This window comes from Labrus bergylta, chromosome 1 (genome assembly GCF_963930695.1).
Source record: "Labrus bergylta chromosome 1, fLabBer1.1, whole genome shotgun sequence".
NCBI classification, from domain to species: Eukaryota; Metazoa; Chordata; class Actinopteri; order Labriformes; family Labridae; genus Labrus; species Labrus bergylta.
The window spans coordinates 8175330-8196747 of record NC_089195.1 but is presented as its reverse complement, the minus strand read 5'-3'; the positions used below and the strand labels follow the sequence as shown (position 1 = coordinate 8196747).

The window sequence follows — 21418 nt, the reverse complement described above, 5'->3', positions numbered from 1 at the left end:
ACCTCCTGATGTTGTCAACAGGAAAGCCCAGACCTCATCCAACTAATTCTCTTCCTTGCCTTACTGGAGACCTAGTAGGGCGATGAAGAAACTTTCAAGGCTGCTGTTTTCAGGGGCGTGATATTGGGGCGATCCAGGACTGGAGGGGCCTGGTCTGGGCTGCTGTTGTGTGTTTGGGCCAAGATAACCAATCAAGCAGATGCATGCGCCTGGATGGAAAAATCAAAAAATCAAAAGTAGATGAAGCAGCAATGGATAGATGCTGGCTGCATTGATCCGCCTTCGTCTTTGATCTCAGTGTTTGTTGGTTGGATTTAATGAAGGTCTTGATGTTGTTGTCTGTTCATGTGCATAGGTGTGTGTTTGCCTGGCTGCCCCTGAGTTACTTAATCGATACACAAACATCTGATTCTGTTTCATCTTACCATAATGACCTAGTCCTGTTGGAGAGAAAGTGTGCGAGGTGTTGATGTCAAAATAAATACTGACAGCTTTGTTTGGGAGTCTTACACCTGTGAATACTAACTGTGTGTGTGTGTGTGTGTGTGTGTGTGTGTGTGTGTGTGTGTGTGTGTGTGTGTGTGTGTGTGTGTGTGTGTGTGTGTGTGTGTGTGTGTGTGTGTGTGTGTGTGTGTGTGTGTGTGTGTGTGTGTGTGTGTGTGTGTGTGTGTGTGTGTGTGTGTGTGTGTGTGTGTGTGTGTGTGTGTGTGAAGTTACAACAGTTTGGGTGTGTCCACCTTTAACCCATGTGTTTGCTGCTGTGTCCTGCTGTAGACTCTGTTGTGGTGCTGGAGGAGGGCTCAGGCGTCACCACAGCACCTACCCCATCTGATTGGCTAGAGAGCGAAGAGTTTGAACCAATGACGTCTGATCCGATCTTCATGTCTGCAGACAAGTTCACAAAGATCCCGCCACCTGGATCGCTCAGCAGGGTAGGTGGCTATGCAATCGAATGCTGACTGTAATCTTCAACAAAAATGCACGATCTGATTTGTAACACTTTAAGGTCTGATCTGCTGATTCTTTCTTTAGAGAATTTTAATTGGCAGCTCAAAACAAAACTATTTGTCACTATTCTTAAATGGAAATTCAATTTTATGTTCATAATAAGGGCGAGAGAGAGAGAGTCAGGAGTCCTTGTTCGCAGTGACACACAGAGTGACAGCTGTCTCATATGAACGAGTCGTGTGCTGGTTCTGAATGTTTCAGTCGAGCCCGCAGATGGGCGCCTCAAGTCCACCGGCTGGTCATCAATCACAGCCGAACTAATTGAAAATCGGTTGATTCCGGTCACCAGCTGCTCAATCAGCACACCTCTGTAAAATAACATCTGTGCTGCAGCATGTTAAAAATAAACATCAAGAGATATAAAGTCACACGGCTTTCAGCTTTCAGTTTTTTTAAGTGTTTCTCTGCCAACACTTACAAGTTGTGAAAAATAAGATTTGTGTTTACCACAGCATGTCAGCCACCTGTTGTTTGATTCTCAGCTGTTAGAGATTCACCTCCACTCCATGAAAGCAGTTAATATGTATAATGAGATTTGTTCCCTGGCAGCCTGTTGTCTCACACTGCTCCTGTTTGTTCTGCACTTATAGAACTGTTCTGATGTTTTCCATGTTTAGCCATAAAGTATTCTGCTAAAAATGCATAAACAGAAAACAGTATCTTTATTTTAAATCTATCATCCTTTTTTAAAATACATTTCCCCAGTCCTCCTCCACTTCCAGTCAAGACGATGAGAAGTCGACACTGGAGGAAGTGAGCGAAGGAGCGATTCCCATCGATCAGCCCACTGCTGGACCCTCCACCCCAGGCAGCCAGGGTCCCGAGCTTCCCTTCCAAGCCCACCCTCAGTCCCAGGGTCATGGACTCAACAAGTCCAGCTCCTCTCCTGAGCTCCAAACCTTACCTGAAGCCTTCTCCAAGGCCGCTATGGAGTCCGAGATCACGATGGGAGATGCATCATGGCCCAAAGCACCTTTAGACAGCAAGCCCCAGCCTCAGCCCCAGCAGCCTCATGCAGAGAAAGAGAAGGTGGAGGGAAGCACAGGGGATGTGACTAGCCTTGGAGGTCAGAGTCAAGTGGGTGAAGGCCCAGGAGTCATTTCATCTCAAAGTGGAGGAGGAGGAGGAGGAGGAGGAGGAGGAGGAGGAGGAGCAGGAGGAGGAGGAGCAGGAGCGAGGATGAGGTTGGAGTTTCCAGCACCAGCGCAACCTGGACCCATCTCTCCAAGTGGAGGCCATCGTCCCCGGGGTCACACCATCTCAGTATCAGCGCCCTCCTCCAGGAGGGAGAGGAGGACAGAGAGGGACTCGTACCACAGTCGACCTGGACCGAGCAACACAGAGAAGATGTCTGGACTGAGTCCCAGGTACTCTGAGGTTAACACAGAAACTTACTGCCACATCTCTCTGCCAAATAAATGATGCAATGTAGCAGCAAAAGTGACCAAGCTACTCTCTGCTCCAGTTCTCTGATGCAAAGTGGCAGCATGCCCAAGAAGAACAGTTTAATCACATCCAACTTTTAAACCAAGGGATTACTTGAAATGATGAAAGATCAGAAATAGGAGGTTTGAATCTGTGTGTTACTGCACTTGAAAAATATTAAAAATTAAAACTGATTCCTAAAACCTGAGATAGATAACAGTCTTTCTGCCCCTTTAGCTGGTTAAAGAACAGACTGAAATGAATATCGATGCCCCTTCAAGACCACCAGTGATAAGAATGATTATCTCTATGACTTTTACATTTCTTTTTTGGTCTCCTCCAGCTTTGTCTTCCTCCAGCTGTACCACTCTCCCTTCTTTGGAAATGAAGCCAACAAGCCTCTGCTGCTGCCCAAAACTCAGGTGAGTTCCCTCCTCTGCCTATCCAGAAAATATGTCCCCGTTCATATAGAAGTGTTGTTGACAGTGTTTAACCTTCGTTGTAGGTAATTGACCGTGCTGTGAAGGTTCTGGACCAGATGCCTCCATATGACACCCATAAGATCGGAGTTGTGTTTGTAGGAGCCAGTCAGGTGAGAAGACAGCTGATTGATTTACAGCCTGAATGTTATTACTCACATCCATACTCTGCCTTCACAGTTCAATCCTCTCCTCTCTTCTCAGGTTAACAACGAAGTTGCCATTCTGTCAAATGAATACGGCTCGAACCGCTACGCCGCCTTCTTAACAGGCCTGGGCAAATTAATCCACCTGAAAGACTGTGACCCCGACCAGATCTTCCTCGGAGGGCTTGATCAGTACGGTGACGATGGAGAGTTCACCTACTGCTGGCATGACGACATCATGCAGGGTGAGCACGTGTGTGTGTGTGAGACAACGAAGGAGATTACATTTATGGTCATTTGTGTCACACGGCCAGCCTGCTTATGTCTGATCCCATCCTGTCTGTGCAGCTATCTTTCACATAGCCACACTGATGCCAAACAGAGAGAGCGACAAAGGCTGCTGCAACAAGAAGCGTCACATTGGCAACGATTTTGTCATGGTTGTATACAACGACTCTGGAGAGGAGTACAAACTGGGCACCATAAAGGTACACACACACCTTTTCATAAGTTTCTCAAATCTGCAGTATATATTGAATTGAACTGTGAAGTTGAATGAAAATGATGTGGCCATTTTGAATTTGATGCCAGCAGCACTTTGTACTTTAGCAAATTGAGGAGAAGAAATTGTGTCATTTTGAAAAGAGGAATGTTTGACTATTGTTGCTTTATGTAAGATTTCAGCTGTTCAATTGTTCAGGGTCTCCTTTGTCTTATTTGTTGAGCTGCATAATGCTCCAAACATTTTCAGTGGGCGCCAAGTCAGGACTGCATCAAGGCCAGTTCATCACCGTATTTTGTTGTACTGAATGCAGAATGTTGTTTGGCATTGTAATAAGCAAGGCCGTCCTTGAAAAAAAAGTTATCTGTTTGGCAGTTATTGTTGCTCAGAAACCTGTGAATGGTTCAGCAGTAATGGTGCTTTCACAAAGGTTACTCATGTGCACTCACTGATAACAAGCTGGATGGTCCCTCTCCTCTTAAAGCCAGGGAATGAAGCATCCAGGACATCAAACACAAAGTGACATTTTGACTCCCGCAGCGTCGTCAGCGGCATATGAATGTGTAATGGGATTAGTTATTTCTGATAGTCACTTTACACAGCAGCCTCTGTCTTCAGTGTGTGAATGTGTAGGTGTGAATGTGTAGGTGTGACCTGCGGGTGTAAAAGCACTTTGAGTAGTCAGAATACTAGTAAAGCGCTATACAAGCTCAAGTCCATTTCCAATTTTACCAAGGTGTTGTCTTTGTTCAGCTTTCATGTTTATATTGTGTTTCAATGTTTTGCTAATGAACACATCCAGTTTGTTTCAAACTCAGCATCCAAACTTTTTACTAATTGGGTCATTAAAATGTCTGACTTTTTTTTCCTCCCGTTAGGGTCAGTTCAACTTTGTAGAAGTCATCATAAAACCTCTCGACTTTGAATGCAACCTGGTCACCCTCCAGTGCCGCAAAGGTGAGCTGATCACTGTCTTATCTCTTTTCTTTGTCAGCGTTTTCTTTAATATTCTTCATTAAAACTTCTCTTGCTTTTCTTTTCAGACCTGGAGGGGTTGGTGGACACAACCGTGGCAAAAATTGTCTCCGACCGCAACCTTCCTCTTTTAGTCAGACAAATGGCTCTGCATGCGAATGTAAGTCTCTTTCTTATGCCTCACACACACACACACACACACACACACACACACACACACACTCTCATACACATACTTAACTGTTCTTTGTGTGACTTGCAGATGGCCTCTTTGGTGCACCAGTACAGAGCCAACCCTTCAGATGCTTATGCCTCTAAGTGGTTAGCGAGATTACGACACATTAAGAGGATCCGGACCAGGGTAAGAAGCATCACAAAGAAAAGAGTTCTTTTGGCCACACTACTTTAACTCACATTGATTTCCTCTCGTGAATCTAATCCACCTTGCCATCTCTCTGCTCCTGCTCAGGCTCAGGAGGACATTCAGTCTCGTTCGACGCCCGGCATCTCGCTGACTCAAGGACACACTCAGCAGAACAAGTCATTTCAGCAGAGCACTCAAGCAGCAAACCCCGAGGCCTCAGGGCAGAGGAAAAGACTTGTATCAACAGTGGATGATTTCACTGATTTTGTTTGATTACATTTGTTGTCCTGGTAAACACACACACGCGCACGTGCACACCTGCCTTAGAGCTGAGGTGACTGTATTTTCACCTCTTGGCGTGGAAGAATTCAGGAGGACACACTGATTTTGAGAAGTTGAACAGATTGGTACTTTGTATTGGAAGAATGAGGAGGTATTACAAAGGCATATTTTGTGACGAAGTATTGATATGCAAAGACTAATTTCTGCATATTTTTCAAAACTTTTGAAACGCTAATGCTTTGCACTTTTGAGAACTAATCGTAATGTTTCTGATGTGCAACATGAGATGAGCAAAGTTGTACACACACTACATTTGAGAGCAGGATGTGTTTGTATGTAAATACATGTGTGCAATAAAAAGGATTGATGTTTGGATTCAGCTCTCGGTGAGATCACTTCATGTTAAAACAATCAACATGCAGGAGAATCATAACAAAGTATTGGATTTTAGAATCGGACACCCAAACCATTTTATTATGCACAGTTCAGCTGTCAAACTCTTTATTTGACTTTGTCAAGTGCAAAAGCAGGAGAAGTGCTACAACTGCAAAATACATATTTGAGATACAAAGAAGAGCGAAGACAAACACTCAACAATGCATTTGTAACACAATTTAAACAAAAAGCATCAGGAAAGAGACAGGAAGCTGGACTTTGGCACCGTGTTGTTACACACAGCAGGAGTATGAAGTCTAGTAAAGCATGAATGAAATGTGTGAAGCGCTTTGGCTGTAAAGTTTAAGTTAGAGTGGAGAAATGGAAATCTTTGGGGTTGGTAACACCAGTGCTTGACCTATGCATATGCTTCTGCAGCACATAAACAATACTGATCATGAAAAGCAAAAAAATATAAATACACCACAAAGCACCAACATATACAGAAATGTACACCTACAGATGAAATATCGGTTTCCATTTATTTTCAGGAAATCCTGACGCGTCACAGCCCATGCAACTCATCGGGCAGGAAAAGATAGAAGTCATGATTCAATGTTTGGATTTGAAAGGACAAAAAGCCTAAAACACACTTCGGCATGCTCGTTAGTACCTGCAGCATTCTGCTTTTGTTTTAGGAAAGTTTTACTCCGTCCAGTTTTTGGCTGAGAGAAGGGCGAACATGAAGTCTGGGAGAATTTGAACACAAGATGAATCATTGAATTCCTAAGAACATTTTAAACCCCCAGTTTTGGTGATCCTGGATGTCTTTACGGGGTTTTGGGGGGAAAGGGGGTGGATTCCCTGAGATCTGCCCACTAAACACAGGAAGTACATATGTTAATCAAAATAAGACGTTTGGGGGAAAAAAACACAGTAAGATTAAATCGACCAAGAAAAAAAAATACAACTGCTAGCGACGGCCGTAACACCTTGATAATACTTCAAAAACATTTCTATTATGTAGCTGTTAACATATGATATGAACACTTGACACATGGGAGTTAAATATGGCATTGGATATCATACCATTAGGAAATAAAGTGCTAAGTACAAAACGAATGAATGAATTTCATGGCATGGTAACACTCAGAATGCATGAAGGACGCAGAAGCTTTGGCAACGTTTATAGTTAAGATACAGTATGAGTGAAGCTCTCTCTAGCGGTGTAAGACACCAAGCTTATTACTTTGCACCACGCCTCACCAAAAAACAAAACAATTTACACCAGAACAAAAGTGCTTTTACATTACAACCTTATCAACACAACAAATACAAAAAATATATATTTTCAAAAGATCATCAGACTTGGAGTCATTATAGCTTCATGATGGGAAAACTTGCATACATGTTCATGTCGTAAGTGAAGGCACTTCCTACCTGCTTCCAACTAAACTTCCCTTTTTCTTATTTCTAATCTTCTGTCCGTTTTCCTGCAGACACTCCTGCGCTTTCTTTTTCTGCACTTCAACCACATGTTACAACTTCTTATCTTTTTTTTTTTTTTACTCCCCTTCATCTGTAGATGTTTCGTTTGAGGATGGTAATATATGCACCCTGAATACCTGGCTGCTAGGATCATCAACAACCCTATGTGTGTATTTGCATACTTCATGATGTTCGCTCCTGCACCTCAGCAGGTACAATACAATGAGCCCATCTGTGCCTACAGTGTTATGTCTATGCATGTGTGTACCTGCATGTGCGTATATCTATGCACTGCAAAAACTCCAATCTTAGCAAGAGCATTTGTCTAATTTCTACTTTTAAAATATTTTATTACACTTAATACAAGCCGCATTCACCTGACAAGTCCAGATAAATCTAATTTCAAGATATAATAAGCAAAAAAAACAAGGTCTAAATTGCTTACAATAAATCAAATAATCTGCCAGTGCAGCTAACTCATTTGACTTGGTTTGTGCCTTGAAGTGAGATGTGTTCATTTAGATGGTACATCTCCCTTCTAGACACTAATCTGCACTGGCAGATAATGTTACTTCAGGCCTTATTTTTTTCTGTGAATGTTTTTGAGTAAAAATTAGATGAAAGATTTGAGTTTTTGCAGTGTGGGTTATAAAAACATGACTGTTTTCAGACAGGTCACGAGTACCCATGGTGACCAAAATATAAAAATATGTAGACAGACAACATAACTGAGATATCAACACAATTCTTCTTCTGGGATAAAAAAAAAAAAAAAAGACTGATTGCATTGTCTGCATTTCAGTTGGTTTGGTCCTCTGGTGAGCACGTGCATGTGCTCCTGTCAGTGACCCCACAAGACCACCAGGGTCACATGGGATCAGTTTTAGTCTACGGAAAAGATATTAAGGAATAGTTCCTGGTTTTCGTTGTAGGCCCTTACTTGCCTGACCAAAACCAATCTAGTTACCATCTGGTGACCTGCACCTTGTTTCAGAGAGAACTGAACTGGTATTGGTCAGAACACTGCTTATAAACCTGCATAGTTTTATGTTACTGCTTTTTTTTATATCTTTCATATCAGGAAATGGGGGCAAAACCTGCTGCCCCCGTCTTCCTTATGTCCTTAACTCAGCATTTACTCTTTAATACATTTTCTCCGCCTTATTTTTCCTCTGTTCAGAGTCCTCAAGGTTTTGGGTGTCCAGGGCCCTGCCTGTCTAGATTGGGATGCACCTTGTTTTTGAGGGGTGGGGGTTTGCGTTTTCGCTTGCGTGTAGGTATTGTGGTTGTGTGAGCTGGGTGGTTGAACAGGCTGGAGGAAGGGAAGGTCTCTCTCTCCGTGGGCGGGTCCCAATCCCCACCTACTGGCGTAGGGGCAGGGGTAGAAAAAGAAGAAGAGGTTGGTGCAGGAGTGCATGGAGGTGCGGTGGGTGTTTTGGGTAGTGGGACACGTGAAGGGGGAGTGTTCGCTGATGAAACGGGAGAGGAAAAGCCAGAGGCAGATTTATCTTTGACTGGTGTAGGCGGAGGTGCACTAGCTAAAGGTTTGGTTGATGATTGAGGAGCAGGGGTTTGTGTAGTAGCAGGGGAAGGTTGAGGCTTTATAAGGGGAGCATGTGTGGCTTCTGTAGTCTTTTTGGGGTTAGCAGAGGTGTTTCCACAGTCTTTTCTAAGTTCACTTTTATCTGTCTTTTTCCCCTTTTTGCTCCCTTTTTGTTTTTCTTTGCCAGTTTTTCGATCTCGCCATCCAGTAGCGTCCTTCTCCTCTCCTTTTGCTCTATGCCCTGCCTCACTTCTCCCTCCCTGACCACCACCATCTCCCTTCTCCCGCCCTCTACTCCTCTTTTTTCTCTGGGATCGCTCCATTTTACACTCCACGTGGTAAAGATCCTCGGTGGCAATAGTGACACGGTCAAGCTGTTGCAGAAGGGCGTCCAGGGTAGGAAGGAGCCTCCTCAGAGAGGCTTCGGTCTCAGCTCTCTCCCTCCAGCTGGTACTTCCCATCACCACTCCTGGGCCAAGCCCCAAACCGAGGCCCAGCCCGAGTCCCAGGCCGATTCCAGGGGCTTCTGTCAGGCTGCAGGGGCTAGAAGAAGTAGGGCGCCACGAGGCCTCAGAACCTCCATCAACGCTGTCTGGGGTGGAAGGGGAGTCAGGACGGTCCAGTGGTGGCAGGCACAGGGACTTACAATCGCTGGTAGAAGACGAACGAGATGGTGGTAACTCCATGCCCTCAAAACGCACCTTATGACGAAACTAAAGAGGATGAAGGACAAATGAAGAAATGAGGTGAATACTGTGAAAGCAACCCATTTTTTTCTCTATAAAATCATGGTCAGATAGCAAAGTGTGAAAGTATTAACGGTTTTCGCTATGACTCAAATGTACCTCCTTGGCCCTGCTGAGCCCCATCCACATTTTGAGCCGTCGCAGGAACAGCTCAACCATCTCATAGTCTTGGAGATCCCCGGCGGGACGGTACAGCTCCGCTCTTGCACGGCGGTAGTTCCTCAGCAACACAGATGTGAGCAACCAAAGCAACACCAGCCGAAGTATGGCAAAGCTGGCATGGAACATCAATGAGGTCACAGTGTTGGAGGGACCGGTAGTCATCCAGGTGGGACGCCATGACAGAAGACCACGTCCACCAGCACCCAACAGGGACTGACTGGCAGAGCTCACACTGCCGTAGCCGTCCAATACAGAGTGGAAGAGCTGAAGAGGAGAAGATAGGATGAAAAGGTTAAACATTTTACCACATAAGGAGCATAAGACAAGTCGGAAACAGTTAACACAAGACAAGAAAAAGAAAATTCCAACACATTAGAGTATATCTATGCTTATACTTATATGTTAGATTAAAGAGTGGGCGGTAGTCATTCAGGCGTCCCACCTGGCGTCCCACCTGGATGACTACTGGTCTCTCCAACACTTCAACTTTTTCTTGTATGCTTAGTATGTAAATGTATTTTTTTTTTTTTAAATCAATTTTAAAAATTGAGTCATGACAAACAAAAGCAGAAACATACTTAATTTGATGAAAATGTTTGAATATTTGTTTGGAAATAGAGATAGACTTGATAACTGTCAGTGTTTTTAATTGGAAGAAAGTGATGAACAATCAATCTCAAGTTGTGACATTCAAAAGAAACAATAAATCACATCAAATAATAGAAGATGTATCGCGTTGACATAAAGTCGACCATATAAAAAGAACTAAAATGTTTCTCCACAGATCTGTAATCCGTCAGTGAAGTGTTTGAAATTACACTGCAGACAGGAGTCTCTGTTAAATAGACAAACAGACTTGATTTGTGTTCTTTAACAAACCAAACACTTTGAATTTGCTTTAAAACATTTTAAGATAACCACATAAATAACGCTGAAAATATTGATTGTTTTTCTTTACTATTTTTCATCTTTTTCATTTTAGTTTCTCGCCTTTTTAACTGTTTTACTGTATATGAACTTCCTGTTTTATACTTGCTTTCTCTTGTTGTTTGTGTTCATGTATATGTGTGTATCATGCCTCTTCTCTATTGTTGTCTGTACCTTGGCTTCATTGCAATTGAGGGTTCTCCCTGTTATGGCTGTATGTTGTTCCCTGTGCTGTTTGTTCCTTTTCCCCTTCTGTTTCCAGCCTCTGTGAAGTTACTGATCGCACAGCGAGTCGCCCCTGGCCTCAGTGCTTTATAGCCCAGTGCTGAGTTGAGGAGGAGAGGCTTTACGAGTTAGGACTGCTGTGCCCCTCAGCCAGGGATTGTGTGTTGATGTGTTTAGTTAAATTAGTATTTGAGTTGATCTTGGTTTAATGATTTAGTCTTTCTGTTCACAATAAATCCCTTTGTTTTTACTTTGGTGAGGTCTATGGTGTTTTTTATTGGGTCGATTTGGGGCGTAACACTCCCTCAGTGTTCCGAGGATTTAAATAAATAAATAAATGATGATGAAGATGATGATGATGATATACACACTTAATACTGTGCTGTACTGGAAGGGCGTCACATCTCTCATCCCTGTTCTTGTGCCAGATGGTCTTTGGACGTGATTTATCCTGTATTTTGTTTTGTGAATGAAAAGCGCATGCTGGTATGCAACCAAGACCAAGTCTGAATGTGGTCTGAACTGATTCACATCTGTGCTCAACACATGTTAACACCAGCTGTACCTTAGGCTTTACTCTGAGTGACTCAAACCATTTATTTTATTTTATTCTGTTTTTCCTTGACCGTGCTGTTTGGCAGCATAGTGGAGGCAGTGATGCTGCTTTTATAGTTCTTTCTAACAATGACGATGAAGCTGTGCTATGCTCTCTGTGCTAAAGTGAAGGTTTCTACAGAAAGGACTGAAGGCATGAAAATTTAGCTATGCATTACAAGTGAACAAACATGTGGCTTGGCAGACTTTTATAGTATTTTATAGTAAATCTTATATAATGTTCATGTTCTGTCTGTGTGTTGTGTAAGGGTTTTGTTAAGTGTGTGTGCGCCTGTGTGTGTGTGTGTGTGTGTGTGCGTGTTAGAGGAGAAGCGAGAAGAAAACAGAAGGAATAGTAAAGGGAAAAGTCTGACCAGGTGTCCTGTGTGTGAGAAAGCCAGCACCAACAGCAGTAACGCCAGGGCGACTCCCAGCAGCTCCCAGACCGAGCAGCGCAGAGCTCTGCCAAACACGGCCCACTCTCTGAGGAACCGCAACTGGTGGGAGGCCTGGATGAACCACAGAGAAAGGAAGAGAGAGAAGAAGAAAGAAAGAAGGTACAAACGTGATATCAGGATAGTGCACTGATTTTGTTATCAACCTCATAGTAATAACAACTTGATCATATGAAATCATTTGTTATGAAGACAAACATCGTTTTTAAAGTCTTCAGTTATTTGTTTTTCAACAGGTACTGACACTGGTTCAGTGACAAAGTGAAAAGTGAAAAACACTGAACCAGGAAGTCATTCTTTGTTCGGATTAGGCTTTAATCTTTGTTTATTTTCCTCATTGAGACAGGTCCCATGAAAAGTCCAAACCTGCAACGTGTAAGCTTTACTTTTTAAAATGTATTGTTTCAAATTTAAAACCTGAAGCTTTTGAAACTGTTGGTCAGTTCTGTAGGAGTAGAGGGCGAAGGTCATACATACATCACGTAGGAGCAGGGCAGACACACTCGCTCAAATGCCTCAAAGCGTTTTTATCAAATCACAATTAGAACATTTTGACCAGAGACACATTAAAAAATGATGACCTGAAGAAGACCCCTAATCAAAATGTTGTTGTTTATTGTAATGGAATAAAAAAAAAATAGTTGCATTTGAGCATGTGTGATGGGCGGGCATAGTTTGTTCCTCACTTCAGTACGGAGCCCTTAAAGGGATGGTTATGTGTTTTAAAGTGGGGATGCGTTATTTGTCAATAGTAATTGTAAAAGCCACAGGAGACGCTGGTCAGCTGGTACCCTTTAAGGAGAGACCGGCTGGAGTGACGGCTATGCAGACAGGGGTTGTTTGCACCACGTCAAAAAAATAAAAATCACGGTTAATTTATGGGAATTCTCAGCACTGTCAGCAAGCGACTTTATTTTGGCACTACTTCGGTTCACCACACGTGTTCTTCAGCCTGCAGTGCACTGATGTGCTGTTTGTATCTATAGTACAGCTCCACATGAGTTTTGCTGAGTAGACTGATCATTTTTTCAACAGTGGCGGCTGATATACCGATACAAAATGAGTTTCAAATCTCTAAACAGCTTTGCACATGTGTTATGAAGAATGAAACAGCTGCAGAACGAACGACGCACATAAGTAACGATGAGTTTGTTAACACGACCACTCCAGAGGTCACCTTTAATTACATTTCTGCCCTCGCTGATTAGAAGAACTTAAAAACATGAGGGCCAACGTCTGGACTTTCTCTCTCACCTTGAGCACGAGGATGAACAACAGCAATGCAGACATGACGGTGTACATCTGACTCTGTCGGGCCAGAGGGTAGAAGTCTGTGAAGGCGTCCCGTGGGTGCTTCAGGTAGGACGCCCACTGCTGCGATGCCATGGTGCAGCGGCTCAGGTGTAGGCCGCACACAGATGCCGCCAGAGTCAGTTTGCAGATGCCCAAGAGCCTCCAGGCTGAGAACAAGTACACATGGCCTTCTCTGAGGAAGCCCAAGATCCCCCGAACCAAGAAGTACAAGACCAGCGCCATGAGGATGGTCTGAGAGACAGGAAACGAGAATGTTAAGTCCCTTTAATGTCACTTAAAAAAATAGGAGAAGGATTCAACAGTAGGTTTGTGTAAAGCTTTTCTTGCATAAACGTGATTCTTCTAGATAAATCTGGAGTTGTGGATTTTTCTGATCTGGGGAGGTGACCTTTGTGAATCATGGATAACGATAAAAAAGAAAGTGGGTCAAAAGCTGCTTGGTGAAATAAGGACAATTTCATCGACAGGCTAAAATGTGTGATGATACTTTCTTCAATTCTACGTATCTGTGCTCATGTTTGTGTTGAGCCTAAACTCAACCTGTTTAAGATCAACAGTGGAGAATCATGTGTTCATTTGCAGGCTGTGCAAGTATCATTCACTTTCAATTAGCATCTTTGTTCGTACATATTTTCATGAAATCATTCCTCCTGAGTAATTTTGTGAGTATATTATTTTAATACCCTCTCAGGGTCATTTTTCTTTTAGTTGAAAGAATAGTCCGCACACCAGAAGCTGCTCCAATTACATTAAATTGAATGGAAAAATTGCCACCTGTTTCGGGCCCTCGCTCTTCATCAGACATGATGCACAAAAAAATACATCTTTTATTGACAGAGATAAAAGGTATTTTATGGGGCTGTCATGAAACATGAATTCTTTTGTCAAAACAATTGTAATATATTTTTTTGAGATCATGTCTAATGAAGGGCGAGGACCCCGAAAGGTTACAGGTGGCAATTTTTCCATTGAATTAAATTTAATTGGAGCAACTTCTGGTGTGAGGACTATTATTTCTACTTTTGGATGTTTTTCTGTTCAGCACTCAGCACTTTAGTTTGTCGGATGTGCGTGCTTTATGATATTTTTGTAATTCTTGTTTTAGGTCTGTGTATATATTAAATATATATGTGTGTGTGTGTAAGACACCTCATAGCAGCAGATCTATATTTAGAGAGGAGCCAAGTGCTGTGAGCAGAAAAGGAAATATGATTTGCTGAGGCTGAAGAAATGAACATGTCTGACAGCTTCAAGTAAAATATAAGCAAGACTGGTAACAAACGTTTGTCAGCCATGTGTGTTCTGTTGCTGTTGTCTGACCTCGGCCGAATATATTCTAAAATAATCCACAGTCTGTCTCACGGTTTCATCATTGAACATTTACAAAAGAAACAACCCCCCCCCCCCCCCCCCCAACAGCCTTGTTTCTGTGTGTATTTGAAATGAAGGCTGTAGCCAGCTTTGATGTCACCGCGATGCAGAACTCGGCAGCAGTAACTGATAAGTAAGCAAGTAAGTAAGTAAGTAAGTAAGGAAGGAAGCTGGCATTGTTTTCTGTGAAAGGAGCTCGGAGTCAATAAGCAGCACAGCGCCCCTCTCTCTGCAAGTAAATGACTGAAACTTTCTCGCCTGCCTGACAGTATGTGTAAAAAAACAAGATCACATTCTGAATGATGTTGAAGCTATCAAAATGTTTACCATTCTTCAAGTGAACACAAGGGAAGTAGTAATTCCAGTCATGTAATACAAAACAAACTACACATGGGCCACTTGTTTACATCCTAAAGCAATAGAATGTGTTCTCATTTCTTCAACATGATATTTACAGGTGCCACATGCATATTTGAAGTGGTTTAATGCAGAGATCATCATCTACATGAATCTTGTGTGTGTGTGTGTGTGTGTGTGTGTGTGTGTGTGTGTGTGTGTGTGTGTGTGTGTGTGTGTGTGTGTGGGGGTTATTATTACCATAAGAAGGAGCTGCAGGTCCAGGCCTGTGATTGGCCACAAACTGATGACAAAGAGGTCAAAGCTGGACTGAGCACGCTCAGAAACAGGGAACTCAAACAGGAAGGAGAAGACAGCCAGGAGGTTTGTGTTGACGTTGTAGAGTGAGAACTCCACAAACAGAGCGCGAGTCCTTTGAAAAGACACAGAAAATAACGATCAGATCAGGAGTCAAGATATTATACACAATCACTTCCTTTGTTGGTAACCTCTCTCTTAGTGAACCAGTGTTCAAATATTTAATCTCGATTCATTTATTGAATTTATTGTATTGAGACAGTCCACATTAATCAACATATGAGCCATACAGGTCTATGAGCGTACGCTAGAATTAGCACAACAAGCTAGTTATTGGTTCCAGGAATGAGGGCCTCTGACCAGGAGCGGGTCCAGACTTTTTGGACTGGAGTGGCCCATCTGGGGCACTGACTTATGCAGGGGTGGCAGGAAGTTTGTGTTCACACACAAACGCCAATGAATTTGTTTTTGTTTACCCTTTCTATCCCCGCTAATGACATGTACTTGTAAGTAACGCAATTTGGCAACATATGCATCTTCTCAGCTTGTTAATTTTGGGACACAAAAACAAACATGTGCAAATTCACAATTTAAAGTACTGAATCATTTGCATGCAAACTCTCTGGGGTGGCCAATCACATTTCAAGGGGGGCCCATGCCACCCCTCTGGACACGCCCCTGCCTCTGACAAACACCACCATTTCACAAAATCTAGTTCTATCATTTCAGCCTCCCATCCTTTTTGCTCTGGTATTTTTATCCTTTTGTTTTGTTGTTGTTGTTTTCTGTTCAAATCGTTGCCTCTTTAGTGTGTGTTATGTGACCAGGTTGAAAAAAGGGCTCTATTAAACTGAGTGTTATATTTCAAAGAGATTAAATAACTAAATAGTTCTGTACTAACGACACAGTGAAGTAACAGACCTCCACCAGTCATTTTTGAACACACATTCAGCTGCTCCCCTCTGCACATGTGTGATCTGATACTTTATTGGTATTAACAGGATTAACTTTGTCTTTGGCGTCCGTGTCCTCAGAACAATGTTGGATAGTGAACATTCCTCCCACATTCTTCGCTGGATTGTTTTTAATGTTTTATTTTAATATTAATTGTTTTCATCTGCAACTTTTCAATGACTGCAAGCTGGGAGATGAATTACACATTATTATTAATCCACAAGAATGCCTGGTGCTGTTTTATGCCGATCATTGTGAAACTGCATGCACACATTTGATCACATCTGGCCCCTTCATTCAAGCCAGTCAGCAAACTCCTTTTTTTAAAACATAAAAAACAACATAAAAGTTTTGATATATGTTGATATTGCCTTGATGATGTATAATCTATCTGGCAAGAACTACCTGTAGTCGAGCCAGTGCAGCTGCTGCAGCTGCTGTAAGGAGGACGAGGCCTCCTCCAGGCTTCTGTTCAGCTGTTGAACCACATCTCCGCTGTTATACACACTGATGGGATCCAAACGCCACCCCCTGGAAAGACAAGCGAGAGGGGGCACAGTGGAGAGAGAGAGAGAACATTGACACATTGAAGACCAGATGTTGAACAGATGCTGAAACTGACCTGAAAGTTAGCTTACAGCTAAGTGAAATGTCTCCTTACCATTTTGTATTGTTAGCTCCAAAAGCAGACACGTTCTCAGCGCCTTGACTCAGAGATTGTTCCTTTCCCTGATCACTCTCTCCTGCCCAGGAACCAAGAGTATCTAGAAAAGAGTTTCAACAAAACCAAAGTTCAAAGTTGTGTAGGTTCATTAAATGTAATGACATGGTGATGATAAAGTCTGCTGCAGAAGCTGTGATAATAAACATGAAACCTCTATGCAGTTAGCGGGTATAATTCAGAAAAGACAAACACACAGAAACAAAGAAATACTTCTCCAAAAACAAACGTTTTTTTTCATAACTGCAACTCAATCAATAAGTGAGTGAGGTTTTCTGTCAGTTCAGAGGCGTCTCTGTTTATTGACCACATTTCAGTCTCACCCTGCATGTCACGGATTTGACGGAGCCTCAGCGTGCCGAGTAACACACTGCCTGTGTCTCTCAAGAGGGCCGTGTCATCCAGTAGCCGTGGCAACAAGGACCCGTTCAGCCACAGGAGAACATCACCTCGGCTAAAGAGAACAATTAGCGGATTTTAAAAAAATATTCATATTGTGTGTCGTTTGCTGTCAACACAGAGCCGTCACAATGTTCAACAACATTTAGAGCAAAACAATGCAAGAACGTCTAGAAGTGTGTGTTCGTGTGTGCAGAGAGGATGACAGTTTACTCAGAGATACTCTGGATCTACGCTGTTTTGAAAAGGAGTTATGGACTCTTTAGTTCTGTTTGTGGTTGTGTACATCCAGGTCAGGTCTCAATAGAAAACAGAAAAACAGGGGAGGGGTCAAAAGAGCTTCAGCCTAGAAACACTGAATGTCTACATATTTCAGCACAGCTCAAGAATACTGATTTTTTTTTCAACAATTAAAAAACAGAGATAAGGTCAGATATTTAGTTACCACAATACAATATCAACTTTTGCAATCTGGAAGGAAAATTCTGGTGCCAGGTTGCTTCAAAAACACAAAGTGCAAAAGTTACACAATAGACTATCAAATACACATAAAATACCAAAAATACAAAAATAAAACACAGTGTTTTATAACTTATTAAATGGATATGGGTTACATTTCTTAGAAACGGTGCCTTTAATAGGAGAGATAGAAGTACAACAGTATTGGCATTATAGACAGTAGTGTGTTCAGACACTGACTGATGCTCTGTTCTGCTCATACTGAACCTGATACCTGATGAACGACTGTATCAAATGTTAGTGAAGGAATATTGCACATGGTAATGACCATGTTAAAGCCCAACATGGACGAATAAAACTGCACATGATAATCAAACATTCAAAACTTGATATATTCCAGCATCAAGGAGGAAAAGTTTGTACATGAAAAGTCAATTTTTCCTGCTGCCGAAAGTTGGAGGTGTGTCAAGTTTGAATGCGAAAAAATCCCACCAAAACTATGAGCTAGAGTGAGTTTGTGTGTGTGTGTGTGTGTGTGTGTGTGTGTGTGTGTGTGTGTGTGTGTGTGTGTGTGTGTGTGTGTGTGTGTGTGTGTGTGTGTACCTGCTGATGTTGTGGTACTCAGGTGCATGTAGAGCTCGCTGCAGCTGAGTGCGCAGTCTCAGGCCGTGTGTGTCTTTAGCTGAGTCAGAATAGTTGAGAAGCAAAACCACCAACAGGAAAAACATGTAAACCAGGAAATTCTGAAAATGACAACCACACGATCTGTTAACAAACAGTGAAATAAACAACAGGCGAGACACAAGAAAAAGTCAGTGCTCTCGTTACAAACCCTGTACATGACATCTGTGTCTGACTCACCTTCAGCATGGTGTACAGCATGTGGACCTTGCGGGCCTGGTGTCGGGCCTGAGACAACGCAAAGCCCTGTGGGGGTCTCACCCGAGGCACCCGTTGGACCACTCTCTCCACCCGGGGGAACTCCACCAGCACATCCTGGTCCTCTGGACGCAGGCGTTGCACATACACAGCGTAGTAAACAGCCTCACACAACACCTGTTGGACAGTGGACGGGAGGCTTTTAGGAGGAAACTGTCAAAGCGTGAAAGGTTGACTTTTAAAACAGATGAGCTCAATCAGCTGCAATGAAAGGAACATCTCAATGACTGCTGTTGACACAATTTAATATTTTCAGCTCATAAAGTTGTAAAGGCAAACATCTAGGTAAAAAAATTGGAAATATGTTGAATGTGTTTTATGTTTAGGTAAGACTCTCTCCCTTGAGGAGAATTCTCAGGGATATCACGAGATGTTACATGAGATTTAACTGCACACTGAATTAGCTGCACTAAGCGTTGAGGCACCAGATAGCCTAGCGGTTATGTTGTGCGCCCCATGTACAGGGGCTGTAGCCCTCTTCAAAGCAGCCGTGGGTTCAAATCCGGTCTCAGCCCTTTACTACAGATCATCCCCCCACTCTCTCCTCTCAACACTTCCTGTCTCTCTTCAGCTGTCTGCTATCTTAAAAAGGCCCAACAAATATTTTTTTGTGAGCAGTAAGCCATGGTACAGTTGTCTTTGTCCAGCTCCAAGTTTAGCTCGACCGTTATAGAACTTATAGGAAACGCCTGACCTCAATAGAAATGCTAAATGCTCCTCTGTGTTACCAGATGGTCAGCTGTTATGTGTTAGACAGGGTGGGTGACATGACTTGAACCTCCTTCATCCTGACAGCATGGTTAACGAGACTGTTTAGGGTAAACCAAAACAATGAGCTGACAGATACTGAAACACTGGAGGCCTTATATGGTGGTAACTTCTGAGATCATCACTTTCAAATTACACGTTGTTATTCCACCCATTGCAAATATAAAAATCTTAATAAGTGCAGCTTAAAGAAGATAAAAACCTTCATCACCAGGCACATGTGAATAGAGTACAGCTTTGAATGGTCAGCCAGCATCTCTGAAAAAATGTCTGTGTGTACCTTAATGGGCTCGAGCACCAGGCAGGAGGACAGGAAGCTGGAGAAACAGGAGATGAGCCACATCATGGCCACATTCTGACTGAACCCGTGGCCGGCCCAAATGGAAACACCACTGGCCAGAGCGATCCCCGCCCAGCTGCCCCAGAGGGCTGCACGTCCACACCAGGGAGGAAACCGCCTGGGGCGACACACATCTGTCACAACTGGAGAGGGGAGAGGAGGGGGGCGTTAAGGCTTAGCGCTTTGTAACAGACAATATCCACAAAGAACGTAACAAAAAGAGAAACAGAGACGATAAAGGAAGGATCAGGCGTCAGATAGAAAGAAAGAGACTTCTGAGATTATATGAATGTTTAATCTACGAGAAATGAAAGGATTTTTTTATTTTAATGATCTTGTTGGATTCATTTTACTGCAAGGCTTTATTTCATACTTCACAAAGGGAATCAAAGGAAATCTTGATTCCTTTTTAAATAACATGACTTATAAATCAATAGATTTCCTCAAAAAGAATAAATGATATAAGAAGAACTTTTGACCCAGTGCAGATACCAGAGTGGCTTTTGAAAAAGATTTTTCTCAGACCAACAATTAGCTTCCTTAATTAACATTCAGGCAGCGAAATGAAAGCATAATGCACAAACTCTGGTTTCACATGAGAATAGACTGTAAAATTCTAGACATGCAGCCGCCATTACTGGACTCATTATCAAATAAAAGAAGAGAATCAAAGTCATTTATCATTTTTCTTTTTTAAGAGACACATTCAGACTCTCTTCCTAAAGACAGTCAAATCCTCCTCCTAAATCCAGACATGAAAGGGTCATTTATGTTTTCTGCATTGATAATGTGACAAGGAGAAAAGCACTCACTGAAACAGTCTGCAGATAATTGTTCCCTGAGGAAAACAACTTTAAAAAGCCTTTTAAAACCAATTTGCTGATCACTGAGATTGAGATTAATATTCTTTTTGCAGATTAATTTAATTTCCAATCATCCTCAAGAACATTTCAGTCCTTTGTGTTGATACGATAATCCTGAACTGAATAAGTAGCATCACTAACACCTTATTTATTGTCTTCTCCACAGTAACACAGACCATGACAAGGATTCAATTGTTAAATAAAGGGACATTGTTGGGTCTAGTTAAGTAAGATAAATAAATTATTACCATAGTTACAAACTTTGTCTCTATGATGTCATCTCATTACTGAATATAGTTTTTGAAACTTGGTTCAGGAACATAGACCACGCTTCAAACATAACCCATTTGATCTTATTGTCTTGTACATCTTGTACATATTAGTCTTTTCCTTTGTTTAGTTTATTTATAAATCATTTTGTACACAGAGAGCTTAGTTCACTGATGTCAAAGTCCTTGTGTGTGGAAGCATACCAAGCCAATAAAGCTGTTCTGATCAATCCAAGCAACCAACCATTGAACGACCGACCGACCACCGACCAACCAATCAACCAATCAATCAATCAATCAACCAACCAACCAACCAACCAACCAATCAATCAATCAATCAACCCCATCAACCAACCAACCAACAAAGCAACCAATCAATCAACCAATCAATCAATCAATCAATCAATCAATCAATCAATCAACCAATCAATCAATCAATCAATCAATCAATCAATCAATCAACCAACCAAATTTGATTTAAAAAATTGTAGGATATTTTGAATTAAGCAAAAATGATAAAGCTGGCACTCAGTTTCACACAACTTCATTAGTTACACTTATTAGATATTTGTTGATTATTTAAAAGCCTCATTACAGCACTTCACTCAGGCTCGTCTATCACAAACTGAAATCGCTTTTTTTTCTCCTCTTTGGTACAATTTTTAGTCAAT

At 42.2% G+C, this 21418-nt stretch overlaps 2 protein-coding genes across 5 annotated transcripts in view; one reads left to right on the top strand and one right to left on the bottom strand.

The window, feature by feature from the left end:
- Nucleotides 1–5556, top strand: part of tsc2 (TSC complex subunit 2) — a 29886-nt gene extending 24330 nt beyond the window's left edge. For all 4 annotated transcript variants that reach the window (XM_065952899.1, XM_065952908.1, XM_065952901.1 and 1 more), the window contains 10 exons: nucleotides 775–932; nucleotides 1714–2375; nucleotides 2777–2855; nucleotides 2939–3025; nucleotides 3117–3303; nucleotides 3407–3546; nucleotides 4439–4517; nucleotides 4604–4695; nucleotides 4798–4896; nucleotides 5005–5556. In XM_065952899.1, coding sequence (XP_065808971.1) covers nucleotides 775–932; nucleotides 1714–2375; nucleotides 2777–2855; nucleotides 2939–3025; nucleotides 3117–3303; nucleotides 3407–3546; nucleotides 4439–4517; nucleotides 4604–4695; nucleotides 4798–4896; nucleotides 5005–5172 — 1751 coding nt within the window. In that variant the 3' untranslated portion in view covers nucleotides 5173–5556. The remainder of the gene's footprint in view (nucleotides 1–774; nucleotides 933–1713; nucleotides 2376–2776; nucleotides 2856–2938; nucleotides 3026–3116; nucleotides 3304–3406; nucleotides 3547–4438; nucleotides 4518–4603; nucleotides 4696–4797; nucleotides 4897–5004) is intronic.
- Nucleotides 5557–5621: 65 nt separating this feature from the next.
- The window catches only part of pkd1a (polycystic kidney disease 1a), a 76079-nt gene continuing 60282 nt past the window's right edge, over nucleotides 5622–21418 (bottom strand). The window contains exons 46-56 of the mRNA XM_065952880.1: nucleotides 19556–19758; nucleotides 18430–18624; nucleotides 18172–18311; nucleotides 17034–17164; nucleotides 16651–16753; nucleotides 16395–16520; nucleotides 14979–15150; nucleotides 12951–13241; nucleotides 11616–11750; nucleotides 9433–9759; nucleotides 5622–9300 (exon numbers count right to left, since the gene is read on the bottom strand). Of these exons, the coding sequence (XP_065808952.1) occupies nucleotides 8230–9300; nucleotides 9433–9759; nucleotides 11616–11750; nucleotides 12951–13241; nucleotides 14979–15150; nucleotides 16395–16520; nucleotides 16651–16753; nucleotides 17034–17164; nucleotides 18172–18311; nucleotides 18430–18624; nucleotides 19556–19758 (2894 nt within the window). The 3' untranslated portion in view covers nucleotides 5622–8229. The remainder of the gene's footprint in view (nucleotides 9301–9432; nucleotides 9760–11615; nucleotides 11751–12950; nucleotides 13242–14978; nucleotides 15151–16394; nucleotides 16521–16650; nucleotides 16754–17033; nucleotides 17165–18171; nucleotides 18312–18429; nucleotides 18625–19555; nucleotides 19759–21418) is intronic.